This window comes from Urocitellus parryii, chromosome 8 (assembly GCF_045843805.1).
Source record: "Urocitellus parryii isolate mUroPar1 chromosome 8, mUroPar1.hap1, whole genome shotgun sequence".
NCBI classification, from domain to species: domain Eukaryota; kingdom Metazoa; phylum Chordata; class Mammalia; order Rodentia; family Sciuridae; genus Urocitellus; species Urocitellus parryii.
In genome coordinates, this window is record NC_135538.1 from 138098562 (window position 1) to 138115525 (window position 16964).

The 16964-nt window shown below is 37.1% G+C and overlaps 1 protein-coding gene across 1 annotated transcript in view; it reads right to left on the reverse strand.

The window, feature by feature from the left end:
* Window positions 1-2642: 2642 nt before the first annotated feature.
* Cage1 (cancer antigen 1) overlaps window positions 2643-16964 on the reverse strand; it is a 29928-nt gene continuing 15606 nt past the window's right edge. Inside the window, exons 7-12 of the mRNA XM_077801866.1 lie at window positions 16591-16701; window positions 13371-13451; window positions 13028-13135; window positions 11209-11313; window positions 10044-10114; window positions 2643-2715 (exon numbers count right to left, since the gene is read on the reverse strand). Coding sequence (XP_077657992.1) covers window positions 2643-2715; window positions 10044-10114; window positions 11209-11313; window positions 13028-13135; window positions 13371-13451; window positions 16591-16701 — 549 coding nt within the window. The remainder of the gene's footprint in view (window positions 2716-10043; window positions 10115-11208; window positions 11314-13027; window positions 13136-13370; window positions 13452-16590; window positions 16702-16964) is intronic.

The following is a 16964-nucleotide window of genomic DNA, read 5'->3' on the forward strand; positions in this document are numbered from 1 at the left end:
AAAAAAAAAAAGAAAGCTAGAAAGAAGGATTTTGTTTAACACCAACTGTGATACTGCTAGATCATATAGGAGTTCACTATAAAGCAATGACAAATGTTTGAGGAGGTAGATAAGCTTACCCTGATTTAAAAATATTACATGACGTGCACATGTATCAATACATCTCATAGTACCCCATAAATATGTACAATTGTTAAGTTTGTATGAACCAGCTAAAAAATAAATTTAAATTTAAAAATTCTAATGCAAATTTAATTTTTGTCTCCTACTTCTACCTAAGCTTTTTCACTCAGGGAAACTTGTCATTTATATGGAATGGATACACAGCAAGCCCAATGGGTTCTTCAAAATAATTTCCTTTGGAAACTCTGCACATGTGGAAAACCTACTCTGACTTTGGGAGTCTGCAATTGTTTTATTAGCACCCAAGGAACTGGGCCAGGATTAGTCCTTTTTTAACATCTCACTATGTTCTTAATCAACCCTGAATGGGTTTCTGCATATAACTTATAGCATCAGATTCTGAAACAAGTCTAAAATAACAGATTATAGCTGGGTGCAGTGTTGCACGCCTGTAATTCCAGCCATTCAGAAAGCTGAGGCAACAGGATTGCAAACTGGAGGCCAGTCTTGGCAAAATTTAGTGAGATCCTACAGCGAAATAAAAAGGACTGGGGGATGTAGCTCAATGGTAAATCCCCTTGAAGTCCAAATAATAATAAAATAACAGATCATAAGATTTAATGTTAGTGTAAGAAAATAACTAGCCATAAAATATATAGCAAAATAAACAGGTTTTTTTTTTGTTTGTTTGTTTGTTTGTTTTTTTTGTACAAGGGATTGAACTCAGGGGCACTCCTCAACCACTGAGCCACATCCCCAGCCCTATCTTGTATGTTATTTAGAGACAGGGTCTCACTGAGTTGCTTAGTACCTCGCTTTTGCTAAGGCTGGCTTTGAACTCAACATCCCCCAGCCTCAGCCTCTAGAGTTGCTGGGATTACAGGTGTATGCCACCACGCCTTGCTTTTAAGCAATTTTTTTTGCAGGCAAAATCTTAGTACATTCCTAAGAGGCAAACATATATTCTTGAGAGCAGGAAATCTCTTTCCAATTCAGGTTCTATAAAAAAAATATTTATCACATAAAGAGCTCAAAAAGCTAAACACCAAAAAATAAATAAATCAATAAGTTGTCCAAGGATCTGAATAGACACTTCTCAGAAGATGATATACAATCAATCAACAAATATATGAAAAAAAGTTCATCATCGCTAGCAATTAGATAAATGCAAATCAAAACTACTCTAAGATTTCATCTCAGTCTAGTCAGAATGGCAGCTATTATGAAGAAAAACAACAATAAGTGTTGGCGAGAATATGGGGGAAAAGGTACATTCAAACACTGCAGGTGGGACTGCAAATTGGTGCAGCCAATATGGAAAGCAGTATGAAGATTTTTTGGAAAATTGGGAATGGAACCACCATTTGACCCAGCTATCCCACTCCTTGGTCTATAGCTAAAGGACTTAAAAACAGAATACTTTACAAGGACACAGCCACATCAATGTTTATAGCAGCACAATTCACAATAGCTAAACTGTGGAACCAATCTAGATGCCCTTCAATAGATGAATGGACAAAAAAAGTGAGATATATATATATATCACATACAATGGAATATTACTCAGCAAAAAGAGAATAAAATCATGGCATTTTCAGGTAAATGGATGGAATTAGAGAAGATAATACTAAGAGAAGTTAGCCAATCCCAAAAAACCAAATGCTGAATGTTTCCTCTGATATAAGGAGGCTGATTCATAGTGGGGTAGGGAGAGGGAGCATGGGAGACTATACAATCTCTAGATAGGGCAGAGGGGTGGGAAGGGAAGGGAGGGGGCATGGGGTTAGAAGTGATGGTAATGCTGAATGTTTCCTCTGATATAAGGAGGCTGATTCATAGTGGGGTAGGGAGAGGGAGCATGGGAGACTATACAATCTCTAGATAGGGCAGAGGGGTGGGAAGGGAAGGGAGGGGGCATGGGGTTAGAAGTGATGGTGGAATGTGATGGACATTATTATCCAAAGTACATGTATGAAGACACGAATTGGTGTGAACATACTTTGTATATAACCAGAGATATGAAAAATTGTGCTCTATATGTGTAATAAGAATTATAATGCATTCCACTGTCACATATAAATTAAAAAATGCTAAACAATTTATCAGGCGATTATTTTAAAATCATTGCAAAATATTAAGAATTTTCCTATAATTTATCTTAAATCGAGACGTGGAAAAGTTTTTAGAAATGTATTATATACATGTGTATAAATACACACACACACACACACACACACACTTTTTTAAAGCTAAAGACATTATTATTAGCTCAGCATGGTAGTGCATGCCTATGGCTCAGGAGGATGAGGTGGGAGGATTGCAAGTTCAAAGTCAGCCTCAGCAAATTTTTTAGTGAGGCCCTAAGCAATTCAGTGAAACCCTGCCTCTAAATAAAATGCAATAAAGGGCTGGGAATGAGGCTCAGTGGCTGAGTGCTCTGGAGTGCAATGCCTGGTACCAAAGTCGGGGGGGGGGCGGGGGAACAAGACATTACTATTGATTTTTAAAGAACGGAAAACTTACCTCAGTTTTCTGGCTCTCTCTCTGGGCCTTCTCATTAAATCTTCCAGATGTTTATTTCTCTCTTCTAAACTGAAAGAAAAACAATTGAATTTTTTTTTTTTTTTTTTTTTTTTTTACTGAAGTGGACTCTTCTAGATTAATATTTTCTTAAGATTCACTGGAGGATCTGAGTAGATAAATTCAAATTATAGTCTAGTTATCTACACATTATCTGTCCTTCTCACCATATAGGTACTTGGGGTTCTTTCCTAGCAACTTCAATTATGTAATCAATTTTTCCCTTTATAGGTTCTGGGGGTAAAGAAGAAAAGTAGATAGTAGCAAATATTTAAAGTGACATTTAGGTTTTCTGCTGTTTGTTTGCACAGTGGGTAGAGAACTGACCCCTCTGTATGTGTAAACCCACATGCTCCTAGGATTGCATGTTAAAAATAAAACCCCTGAGCTATGAACTGCTTTATTTATTTATTTATTTATTTTTTTAGAGAGAGGAGAGAGAGAGAGAGAGAGAGAGAGAGAGAGAGAGAATTTTAATATTTATTTTTTAGTTCTCGGTGGACACAACATCTTTGTTGGTATGTGGTGCTGAGGATCGAACCCGGGCCGCACGCATGCCAGGCGAGCGCGCTACCGCTTGAGCCACATCCCCAGCCCTATGAACTGCTTTACCCGGAAAAAAGTGTGATGGTGTTCCAGGACAGTCGGCACTTGGCTGGGCTGCTAGAGAGTTATTTGTGTTCTGTCTTTATGGTTTAGTGAGAGATGTAGCAATGGGCTCCCTTGTTGCTGGTAGGAGGGAAAATTCCGTTAAGACCGTCTCCTCCCTGAACCCACCTTCGGGTCCAGAAGGATGTATAAGTTTCCTGACTGGTGCAACAGATAAACACAAACTGGGTGGCCGAAAGCAGCACTCAATTATTTTCTTATGGTTCTGGACGTCAGAGGCCCCAAATCAGTTTCACCCGGCTGAAATCGAGGTGCGGGCAGGATATGCTGCCTTGGAGGGGGTATGCTGCCTGTGGGCAGGGATATGCTGCCTGTGCTTTGCCTTGCCTTGTGTAGCTAGGCAGGTGGTCCTCACTACTCTTGGTTCCACTCATGTCACCTTTTCCCCTGCTTCCCTCATTACAAGGCCTCTTTTTTTTTTTTTTTTTTTTTTTTTTTTTAATCAAATCTCTCTCAGCTTCCTCCTCTTAAGACATTTGTGATTGCATTTAGGGCCCACTCAGATAATCTAAGACAAACTCCGCATCTCAAGATCCCAACATAATTACATCTACAAAGTCTCTTTTGCCATATAAGGTAACATTTGCTGGTTCTAGGGATTAGGATTTGGGTTTGTTTCAGGGCTATTCTTCAGCCTGCTGTAGAAGGTAAACAGTCAACAGACTCTTGGAGAAGATGAAATTCTAATCTACAGGAGCACATTGTAAATTCAATAGCCTAAAGAAGGGTCAGGAAGAAAAAAAAAAAGAAGGGTCAGGAAAGTATGTGAAATGAGTGTCTTTTCATCTCTTAACAATGCCTTTTTGAAGAACAGTTTTGAATTGATAAAGTTGGATTTTCTTATGAATTATGCTTTTAGTGACATGTCTAAGCATTTGTTATCAAACCCAAGATTACAGAAAATATCTATCTTTTTTATAGAAGTATTAAAGTTTTAGTGTTTATATTTAGGTCAATTATAAATTTTGAATTAATTTTGTATGAGGTATAGGGTATAAATATAAAGTTGGGTTTTTTTGTGCGGGAAGGGGAATAGTTATTTCCAGTTGTGAAAAGACTACCCTTTTTCCACTTCATTGTTTTTGTACCTTTGAAGGTGTCTGGAGGAAGTTATGTCTTTGCTGAAGCCTAAGAATAAATAGGAGTTAGGCTCAGAGGGGAGAGAGAGCACATAGGAATGGAAAGTGGGAGTAAGGGAGGAAATAGGCAGGGTGCATCAGACAAAAGTGTGCTTGACTGCAGGTGACAGTTGTCTCAAACAGTAGGACATCTAACAATCCTGCACCCCACACCACCCCCTGCAGTAATAGATGGTTTCAGAATTAGTACAGTGTGGAAGACCCAGGTCTCTACCTTCCCGGGCTCCTTTCGTCTTTGGCCTTGTGGAAGACAGTTGCCATAGCATTAATCATGTCTTCCTACAACCATCTTCAATGTAGTAAAACGATGTAGGCATCCTTTTTTTTTTTAAATCAAGGAGCATACTTTTCCCCAAAAGCTCCCCACAAAACTTATTATTGAGTCTTGACCGACAGAAATGGGTCACATATCCATCCCAACACCAATGAGCAGCAAGTAGAATAGTGCTGCCACATGAGACATGGACTAACTGTGGCTCACTCCCTGAGCTGGGGAGGGCTCAGCTTCCCCAAGAGCCACCTACACAAAAGTAGAGAAGCCAAGGGGGAAAGATAGTGTGTGGATAGCCACAATGTCTGCCATACAGCAGATGTGATGAGAAACAAAGGTCATGAGAGCTCTTGATCACCTGTGACCCAATGGGGACTTTATTCTGAAAGTGAAGAAAGTCTGGTAGTTTCCTCAAGAGTCTATTCAGGTTATGCAATTTGGGTAGCAAGTTAATGTAAGCAATGTTTGTATCACCCACTGTACCACACCAGAGGACACTGGTGTCAATATGTGCTCTCTTAAGCCAGGTGTAATGGCGCACACCTGTAATCCCAGAAGCCTAGGAGGCTGAGGCAGGAAGATCACAAGTGCAAAGCCAGCCTCAGCAACTTATTAAGGCCCTAAGCAACTTAGTGAGACCCTGTCTCTAAATAAAATATAAAAAGGGCTAGGAATACAACTCAGTGGTTAAGCACCTCTGGGTTTAATTCCTGGTACAAAAAAAAACAAGTGCTTTCTTTGTGGTATTAACAGATCAGTTACTTAAGGAACACACCTCACTTGAACATTCTATAAAACAAATGATGTGAGATCTTTAAGACTGCCAATGCCAAGAAAAGAAACAAAAAGGCTAAGGAAATATTTCAGATCAGAGTTAGACACAACAACTAAATGCAATAAAGGATCTTGAATTTGCTCTAGGACTTAGAAAAAAAACTGCTAGAAAGGAGATTATTGGAACAATGAGTGAAATTTGAATATAAACTTATAACCAACTTATAATTACATTTTATATAGTTGAGTTTTAATATATCAATTGTTATTCTTTTTTGAGAGAGAGAGAATTTTTTTAATATTTAATTTTTAATTTTCAGTGAACACAACAACTTTATTTTACTTTTATGTGGTGCTAAGGATCGAACCCAGCGCCCCACGCATGCCAGGTGGGCATGCTACCACCTGAGCCACATCCCCAGCCCCTCAATTGTTATTCTTATAGTAAATGATATCAAATGATTGTTAAATGATCTGCATTTAATCATTGCATTATGGTTGTGTGAGAAAAGGTCCTTGTTCTTCAGAGATACATTCTAAAGTATTGAGGAGTGAGGAATCATGCTGGAGCTGGGACATTTTTGTTAGAGGATCCACCTCTCACCAGGATAGTTGTAATGGGAAGTGAATAAGTCTCCAATTTCATAGGGAGAGGTTCTAGAAACATGAAGGTATGCAGCAGATTTCCACACGTGAAAGAGACCTGACCACAGGTGTTAACAGAGAAAGCATGGCCACTTGAACTTTAGTAGTATTGTGGAAAAACTACCTGACTCAGACTCACAATATTGAATGCACCTCTAAGGAAATGATATTTGAGCAGAGATCTAAAGGACAGCAGAGATAGAACTGAGGTGGTGAGCCTGACCACTTTAAGCAGAACAACACAGGCTAACGTCAGTATGGTTAACAGTAAGCTAGGGGTTAGTGAGATGAGCCTGATAATGAAGGAACTTGTAGGCCATGTAAAGGATTTTTGTTTTCACCTAAAAATGATGGAAACTTACTGTCAAATCAAAGTGTTTTAAGATGTAAACTGGCAGGATCAGATTTAACATCAGAAAGATCAGTGTGGTTACATATACAAAGTAAACTTTAGTGAACATCAGATCATCAGCTACTTACCAAGACCCTGTCTCAAAATAAAAACTGAAAAAATAAAAAGGACTAGGGATGTGATTCAGTAGTAAAGTACCCCTGGGTTCAATCCCTAACACAAAATAAATAAATAAATAAATAAATAAACAAATAAATAAATAAACTTTACTGTGTGTGTGTGTGTGTGTGTGTGTGTACATACACATACATAATATACATATATATTAGTCTTTTTAAAAAAACATCTAATTTCAGGGTCTGGAGTTGTAGCTCAGTGGTAGAGTGCTTGCATGTGTGAGGCACTGGGTTTAATTCTCAGCACCACATATAAATAAATAAATAATAAAGGTCCATTGACAACTAAAAAAGAGAAATCAAATTTCAGTTGGGCTGGGCTGGGGATGTGGCTCAAGCGGTAGCGCGCTCGCCTGACATGCGTGCGGCCCGGGTTCGATCCTCAGCACCACATACCAACAAAGATGTTGTGTCCGCCGAAAACTAAAAAGTAAATATTGAAAAAAAAAATTATCTCTCTCTCTCCCTCCTCTCTCACTCTCTCTTTAAAAAAAAAAAAAAAATTCAGTTGGGCACAGAGGTACACTCTTGTAATCCTAGCTGTTGGGTGTGTGGGAGACCTTGCCTTTTGGTTTTATTTCCCCCGTCGAAACTTAACTCCCCACTGAAGTTAAGTTTCCATCTCTGGAGAAGAACATCACATAATCCATTACCCCTCCCCCTCCTCTCCAAAGGGCGCCAAGCCGAAGGGCACCAAGCCAAAGGACACCAAAGTCAAAAGTTTTCTCGACCAATCCTCTCGGGACACAGTGTCCATTAGCCTGTTCCTGAGTCACCCTGCCAATCAGCACCCGCCACATCGCCAAAGCAACCATTCTTAAGCTGAAGCTTGCAGTCTCACACAAGCTTCTTCTCCTCTCCTTTCTTCCCCTCAGGCAGCCCCCCAATAAGATCTCTTGGATGAATTTCTGTCTTGGGGGAGTCACTCCACTTTCACCAGCTACTTGAGGGTTGAGGTAGGAGGATCACAAGTTCAAGGCCAATCTGAGCAACTTAGCTACCTTGCTATTTAAAAAGGCCTGAGGATGATGGCTCAGTGGCAGAGTGCTCCTGGGTTCAATTCCTAGCACTGGGGGGGTGGGGAATTAAATTCATTAGTGGATTTTGTAGGTAAACAGCCATATCTAAAGTCCAAGGCATGTGAATTGAAAAATTACAGCATAGTCAATGAATGTATTTGGAGAATAATACCTCAAATACTGCTAAAGTTTAACAGAATTAACAAACTAAAGCCAAGTTAAAGAACACTGCTCTGATTATATATTTCATAATTTTTGAAGCAGCATATGCTTTTTAATGATACCAAAGCAAATTCACTAAAACAAAATATATCATCATGGACATATTTGGTTTAAAAAATGTATTACAACAGTGATCATTTAAGCAAATCGACTCACATGATATCGGGCAGTAGTAATCAATCTGTCCAGACACTAGAATTATTTGGACAGCTTGTGAAATATATTAATGCCCAGGTTCCATCTAGCATTTTAGTGCAATGGAGTTTTAGGATAGGGCCTAGACACTGTTATTTTTTAAACACATTCAAGAGGTTCCTAATAAACAGTCATACTTGACCCTTCTTTTAATAAAGCTTGTAGAACTCAGATGCCACGTTTCTTCATCAACACAAACTGGGTTAATCACTCAACTGAAACATACATTTAATTTTTTTTTTAATTTTAAAAGTAACTAGGGTAGCTGGGCACAGTAGCACATGCTTGTAAACCCAGCACTTGGGAGGCTGAGGCAAGAGGACTACAAATTCATAGCCAGCCTTAGCAACTCAGTGAGACCTTAAGCAACTTAGCACGACCCTGTCTCAAAAAAAAGCCGGGGGTGGGGACGTGTTTCTTAGAGGTGAAGAGCTCCTGAATTCAATCCCTGGTACCACCCCCATAAAAACAAAACAAAACAAAACAAAAAACTAGGGGGTGGGTAAAGCAACATGGCCAAAATGATAGTTTGATACTGTTTGGTGGTTTGTTTTGTTTTGGTACCAGGTATTGAACCCAGGTACTGAGCCACATCCCTAGCCCTTTTTATTCTTTATTTTGAGACAAGGTCTCACTAAATTACTTAGGGCCTAGCTAAATTGCTGAGGCTGATGTCTAACTTGCAATCCTCCTGACGTAGCTTTCTGAATCACTGGGATTACGGAAATGCACTACCACGGCTAGTTTGATGCTGTTTTTTAAATCTTATTTTTTATTTTGATATTTCATTATTGAACATTGGCTGAATTTTCTTGGTTATAAGCTGAGGAAGAGTTTAACTTTATTTCTTTTTTCTTTTTTTAAAGAGAGAGAGAGAAAGAGAATTTTAATATTTATTTTTTAGTTTTTGGCGGACACAACATCTTTGTTTGTATGTGGTGCTGAGGATTGAACCTGGGACGCACACATGCCAGGCAAGCACGCTACTGCTTGAGCCACATCCCCAGCCCCTTAACTTTATTTCTTGAGTATAAAATATTCTTTCCATCCTTAAAACTTACCTGCATTAGTGTGGGAAAAAAACGGGAAAATTGTTTACTATTGACTCTGCTTAGAAACAACAGTGAAAAACAAAAGCTAACTTTTCAAGCTACCAGTACCCACATTTCTGTTATTTTATGGGGAAAACTCCAATAGGAAGCTCATAATTTGGGGGTAGGGGGAGTGCTTTCTAAGAATAGACCTTTTGTTATGTCGAGATAAATGAAATTGGGGGAAGGACAGAGGGAGAAGCATATTAGAAGTAAGAATAATAAGTCAGTGGAAAGCTGCAAAATTTAAGAATATTAGTTTTGGAGACTTTTATGCTGAATTAGTTCTGATGAGTTGATTTGGTACTATACATATATGGTTTGCATTCAATATCTTTTTGTGAATAAATGCTAAGCATTGTTAGTTATTTTATTTGAATACTATGATGATATACTCTAAAATTGCTAGATGTTTCTCACTAATTCCCTTAAAACCAAAAGCAGTTCTATGACAGGAAAATGAAAATCTGGCTATTCAACCTTGTTCAAATAGTCTTGTTAAAACCCATTTTGTCCCGTTGTTTGATATACAGAGCATGTATAAAAACCTATAAAATTTTATGGGACACATATAAAATTGCTCAACTAAAATTTTACAGGTGTCCTATATATAGGATGATGGAACACAGGTTAAGCAGACTAGCTATATTAATGAAGAAGGGTCTGATTTATAAAATTGCATGTTTCCTCTTTATAGTAGTCAAGGAAAATTAATTTAGAAGCTAGAGAGTGAAATCAAATATTAGTAAATATTCATAAAATTAAAAATTGAGTTTTATAAACTTACTGTGCTATTTGGAAGTGGGATATCTCAAGCCTTTGATCAGCACATTTGATAATTTCTTCATATGAAGTAACCTTGAAAAAATAAGGTAAGCAGTTATTCTTTGATAAATTCTGGTTTATTTATTTATTTAGTACCAGGGATTGAACCACTGAGATAGATTTCCAGTCCTTTTATTTTTTAACATTTTTTTAAAAACTTTATTAGTTTTTGGTGGATCTTTATTTATTTATATGCGGTGCTGATAATCGAACCCAGTGTCTCACACGTGCTAGGCAAGCACTCTACCACTGAGCCACAACTCCAGCCCTGGTTCTTTTATTTTATTTTATTTTTTTAATTTTGAGACAAGGTCTCACTAAAAGTTGCTGACAATCTTGTTAGGTTGCCCAGACTAGCCTCAAAAGTTGCCCTACCTTAGCCTCCCAAGTCACTGGGATTACAGGTGTGCATCACTATGCCTGGTTTTAATTTTCTTTACTCATTTTTAAATTTCTACCAGTTGAAGTTCAATTGTTGGATGAAAATTTTACAATAGACAAAACACCTCATATTTTGAGATCTATGAATAACAATGGAATTATAACACGCCTATTCATCATGCCAAAAAAGAGAAGTACCAAAATGTGGACAACTATAGTGAACTGACTACGACCCACTTGTCTTCCACACAAGTTTCATACATGCCAGAATCACAGTCTATGTGGTTAAAGTTAATGCAGTTTTTTAAAAGTAAACTAGAACATTAAGTTGGCAAGATTCATAATTATTCTGAAAACAAAGTAGCAATACAAAAACTTTAACTTGCCCACAGCAGGATATACACATGCTAGATTCCTGCTGAAAGGCTAATGGCAGCATTTTATAATGCCATTATGAAGTAAATGGGATGAATATTATTGGGTTACCTCAAATCTCGGGTCCTTTTTAGTTCCAAAATTCTATTATTTGAATATCTGTCATGTTTGTTTATTTGTTTATTGTGGTCCTGGGGATCAAATTCAGAGCCTCATATAATTTATTTACTTATTTACTTATTTTTTATTGGTTGTTCAAAACATTACAAAGCTCTTGACATATCATATTTCATACACTAGATTCAAGTGGGTTATGAACTCCCATCTCATATAATTTTTAAAGACAAATATTTCTGTAAGAAAATCTGTACCTTTTTTATTAAGTTGCCTAAATATTTTTGATAATTATCATTCTCTTCAATGAGTCGGTTGCAGTGAACTTCTTTTGACTCCAGAAGACCTCCCAATTTTGTGATCTAAGAAAAAACATCAGTAAAAATAGTAACTTGGAAATCACCATGAAGAACTAATGGGGACAGTGAGCTTTACTTTATTCCAGTATTTTCTTAACTCAATAAGTCCCATGGTCCTAGATGGGACATCTATAAAAACCTAAATTGAGCAACCAATATACTACTTATGTTAACTTTTAAAATAAATATTTTTAGAGTTTTATTTTTTTGAGCAAAGTAACAGGGAAGTCATTAGAATGTTTAAAATATGCATATAAAGGATACATAAAGTCTAGATTACTATTTCTAACCTATTTTATGGCACCTGTGTCAACTTTGTTGAAATATTTGCAGAATTGAAAACTTGAGACTTAATGGGTTAAACCGAGTTATACCATGAAGTGAATCATGAATCAGATCCTGATTAGATTACACATAGAACAGATGAGCAGGAATTATAATGGGGTTTTATTTTTTTCACTGATCTTACACCATGAAACAGCTTTGCAAGTAAATGAACACCTTAGTACATACAAATATTTATCAGCCCTAAGTCTTCCCTTCCTTTTCCATGTATAATCAATACATTGACATATTTGATTTCTGTATGAAGTAAGTTGTTCTTGATGATTCCATGTTCAGAAATATTCTCCCTTGTATAAATAACTGCAATTTTAAAAAAAGGTTTAGCTTAGCTAGGCACAGTGGTGCACACCTATAGTCCCAGTTACTTGGGAGGCAGAGGCAGGAGGATAGAAAGTTTGACGCCAGCCTGGGCAACCTAGCAAGACCCTGTCTCAAAATAAAATAGAAAAGACTGGGGATATAACTCAGTGGCAGAGCACCACTGGGTTCAATCCCCATACTGAAAGAAAAAAAAAAAGTTAATATATTTCATGTTCTGGCCTATGATTCTTTTTTTCTTTTCCTAGCACTGAGGAGTGAATAAGAGCTTTGCACATGCAAGGCAAGTGCTCTACCACTCAGCTCCACCTCCAGTGCCCAGTGCTTTCTGCAGTCCTCTTACCTCAGCCTCCAGAGTTGCTGGGATTACAGTTTTGTACCACCATACCTGGCCCCAATAACATCTTAATCATCTAATACCCAGACTGAGTTCAATTTTATTTTCTGCTATTATCTTACAAATATCTTTGTAGCTACTTTGTTGGGTTTCACACATTGCATTTGGGTAGATTTGTCCTTCAACTCTCTAGTCTCTTTTAGTTGGTAACAGTTATTCCCTTCCTCTTTTCTCATGCTAATTTTTATTTATTAAAATCCCCCACATTCTAGATTTGTCATCACAGTGTCATCTAATACCCAGTATAGTTCTAGATACCAAGGTCATATTTTCATTTTTTCCTAACATATTTCCCTGTTTTTTTTCCTTTTATTTTTTTCATGCAACCTGAAGTAAACTATGAAAATTGTTTCCTAATTATGATTATTGTACACAGCTATTATGGTAGCATATACACCAACATAAATATGCCTCATCCATATATTTTTTGTTTTTTGCATTTTATGTAAATCTGATAAGTCTAAACAGAAACCAAGTTGGACATTTAAAACTAGAACATGAAAATACATTAATTCTATGGGTGAATAATACTGTCACAGTGCCAATACATGACCATTTTAACAAGCAAATTTTTGAAGGTTGATAATTTTTTAAACTTAGGAATAAAGCAGTGTTGGATATAAAAATGATAGGAAAGCAACAAAAGGTCTTTCTTACCAAGAAGTCAAGCTCCTCATTTAGACTGTGGTACTTATCCAGTTTGACTCCCAATAAGAGAGGTACATCTTGGATATTCTTGGCTTCATCAGAATCAAAATCTGTGACCTGGGATTTAATGTATTTGTGTTCATTTTCAAAACTTACACAATCCTTGGAACATTTAACAATATGTGCTTTAGTAATTTAAAATTCAAAAAGATGACTGATGAATGGCTGGAATCATAGAGCACAGAACTTAAAGCAAGAAGATTTCAATTCAACAAATTTACCAAGAGAACACAAATATCTGAAATTATACTTTTGTATGTTAAAGTAAATGCATAGTAAGTGTTAAACTCACCTCAATAAGATGATCTTGAAATGCTTTTTCATTAGCAATTAACTCTCTAAAGGTTGTAATTCTGTCTTTATGTTTCAGTAGCTAAGAAAAAAAAAAGCATTTTATATTTCAGAGGAGAGAAAACAAAACTGCATTCTATAGTATTTGTGATAAAATCATCAAACCTTGCACAGTTTAACTTTTGGTCTCGAAAAAATAAGCAGTTTTTACAGCTCTTCAGAGGAAAAGAGTTCACACTTAGGCCTAAAAACTGCTAGGTTTATGTAGGCCTGTCAGCAAGGCATCTGGGATCTTGGAGTGTGGGAGATTCCACCATTTCCTGATGTGAATGGCTCACTGTATCTAACCTATTTGTCCAAAGCTTGTGGTTTAAACTGAATACTTGCTTTCTTGCTGGGAGTTGAAACTTCAGTATGTGCTAGGCAGAGGGTGCCCATGTGAACAGCTCCAACAAGAAAAAGAAAATAAACAACAATCCCAGGGCTGGCTCTTTATAATGAGATTCTTTGGTAGATAACACTTTACACCTGTAGTCACAACTCATTGTTGGGGCTTCCTGGTGACTCCTGAGGACTCTGGGAAGCTTTAGTCTATTCCCTACATTATGCTCTCCCATAGAGGGCTTTCTGTTAGCTGATTTTGCTTTGCAGCCTCCTGCCCTAATAAATCACAGCTGTGGGTATGACTGGACACTGTGTCCTGAGAGATCTTTGGCAAATCATTAAATTTAGGGGTGGTCATGGAGGACTCATCCTAATATTCAATTGTTATTAACGTCTGACCATTAAGAGACATTCATCCATTCATTCTTCTCTTTCCACATTTTTATTGGTGCATTATAGTTGTACAAAATGTTCCTGCACACAATATAACAATATAATTTAGCTATTATCAGTCCCCAACACATCCCCTCTCCCTCCCTCATTAAAATTTTTAAAGCAAAAAGAAGTGGGACTGGAGTATAGCTTAGTGATACAACATCTGCTTAGCATGTGCAAGATTCTGGTTCAATACCTGGTGCCCAAGAAAAAAATGAAAAGAAAAGGAAAAAAAAAAAAAAAACAACAATTTTGTCTGGATTGTAATTGATGGTTATTAATTGTTCATTTGTTCCTTCAGTATAGCAATAATAAATCTTAATATTCAATATTCAAACTCTTCAAATATCAGTGAGTAGAGCTGTCCAAATTTTCATTTTTTATTATTAAATATTTCCATTATTTACAACAAATAGAGAAAAAACTTTAGTGAGCCCCTATGTAACTAACAATAGCTACTGGCTCTCTCCTCCAACCATTTAGGATGCCAAAAAAAGGTCAAGGGGAAGAAAATGGCCCCAATTCGTGATATCAGCAAAAAGCAGGGAACCAAGAAGGTGGTAAATCTTATTTGAGAAAAGTCCTAAGAACTTTGGCATTGGACAGACATCCAGCTCAAAAAGGATCTCACCCACTTTCCCACTTTGTCGAATGGCCCACTACATCTAGCTGTAACAGCAAAGGGCCCTCCTTTATATGCAGCTCATAGTGCCTCCTGCAATTAACTAGCTCACCAGGCCTTGAACTGCCAACCTGCTGCACAGTTGCTTAGGCTGCCCACAAATGCAGACCAGACACAAAGCAAAAGAAGAAGCAGACTGTTGGCCTGAGCTGAGAAGAAAGCTACTGGCAAAAGGGATGTTTCCACTAAAAAGACAACCTGTAGTCCTTCTAGCAGTGATTAATCCTTCCACCACAGCACTGGGGAAGAACAGGAAGGCTCAGCTGGTGGTGACTGCACATGGCCATGGATGCTGTCCAGCTGGTTTCTTCCTGTCTGCCCTGTGTTACAAGTCAGGAGTTCCCTAACTGCATCAAGAGGAAGGCCAAGCTGGGACACGGAGCCCACAGGAAGATGGGCACCAACCACTGTTGCTTTCACACAGGTAAACAAAAAGCTCTGGCTAAGCTGGTGGAATTACAATAATATGTGATAAGATCTACGATCTCGGGCTGGGGATGTGGCTCAATCGGTAGTGGTATCGAGCTCGCCTGGCTCGCCTGGCATGCGTGCGGCCCGGGTTGGATCCGCAGCACCACATACAAAGAAAGATGTTGTGTCCGCTGAAAGCTAAAAAATAAATATTAAAAATTCTCTCTCTCTCTCTCTTTAAAAAAAAAAAAAAAAAGATCTACCATCTCTGGAGAGGCAACATCCTGGATCCAAATGGACAAGGCAGAAGCTAAAGAAACTACATTAGACTGCTGAGTTTCTGTACCTAAAAATAATAAAAATTGTCCTTCAAAATCAAAAACAAACCAATTAATAGCTAATGGTCAATCATGCATCATTTTTATCCCCAGCCAGTCCTCTTTCTTTCTCCTTCCACCTTTGTCTGAATCAAACTGTAGACATTATATCATGACACCTGTCAGTATTTCGGTAGTTACACAGAAATTCACCAAAAGAAAATAAATATCTGAGATTGTATTTTCATAACATTCTTAATTCAAAACTAAGGTTTTTGAAGACCTGGTGTACAGAATTGGAGGCTAGTATTTCCTCTGCAGGGCTGTGCTATTCTTTGATCCTTTTTTTCTACAGATTAGCTAGAAGACAGAGATTCCACAGAATACCTATAGCATATTTTCTACCATATTAATTTAGAGAAGAAGTGCAAAACTTTGTTGCTAACCAAAATTCATATCTGAATGTTTTACTCCCTTAGCCAGATAAAACTGTCATTTCTTTATTCCTTTCAGATTAAAAATGGCACAATTTAACATCCTGTTATCATCTTCCCTATTTAACTCACTCTCTTATTCTTATCCCTCAATCATTGTACCATACCAAGAGAATTGAAGAAACTCCAAAACCTCTGCTCTTACTCTTATTCCCACCTGAGAAATAAAATTATTTCTTTTTAATGTTTCCATTACTCCAAGTGATTAAGTTTAAAACTACAACCATATCAAAATAAACTATTCTTCAGTAATTAATAGTGCCATGTAAAACTGAAAAAATAATCATACCAAATATTTTTGTAGATGAATATTTTCTAATAGAAACTAAATTTAAGAAACAAGTCAAATATTGAACATTTTATCTACTTAGTTAATTTGTAAAGCTAATTTGGTCTCCTAAAACAATTCTTAAATGAATTTTAGGAGTGACTTTTCTGTGACCCTCATTTTTTTCCATTAAATTAATACAATATTAGAATGAAGAATAAATATAATACCTCTTTATCTAAATCTATCTTCCTAAGATGAAGGCTCTCCAATTTTTGCAGCATTATGTCATTAACTTTCTCACTTTCTTTGCAATGGTCTGCATCAGGATTGGTGATGTCCTAAGGGTAGTAGAGTTTGAGAAACAGATTAAAGTATTTTTTATCAACTTAAAAGGAGGAAAAAAATAAATGAAACAACTCTCCCTTCCAAAATAAGTGGCCAAACCAAAGGAGATAAAATCATTTTGAACTCCATTCTTCAAATACTCTTCACAAAATCTCATAAAGAGTTAATATGGAAGGACCTATATTGATTCACACTTGTACATACATTGTTACTGGGACAGATTAATATAACTGCCAAGCTGTTAATGTTCATTATA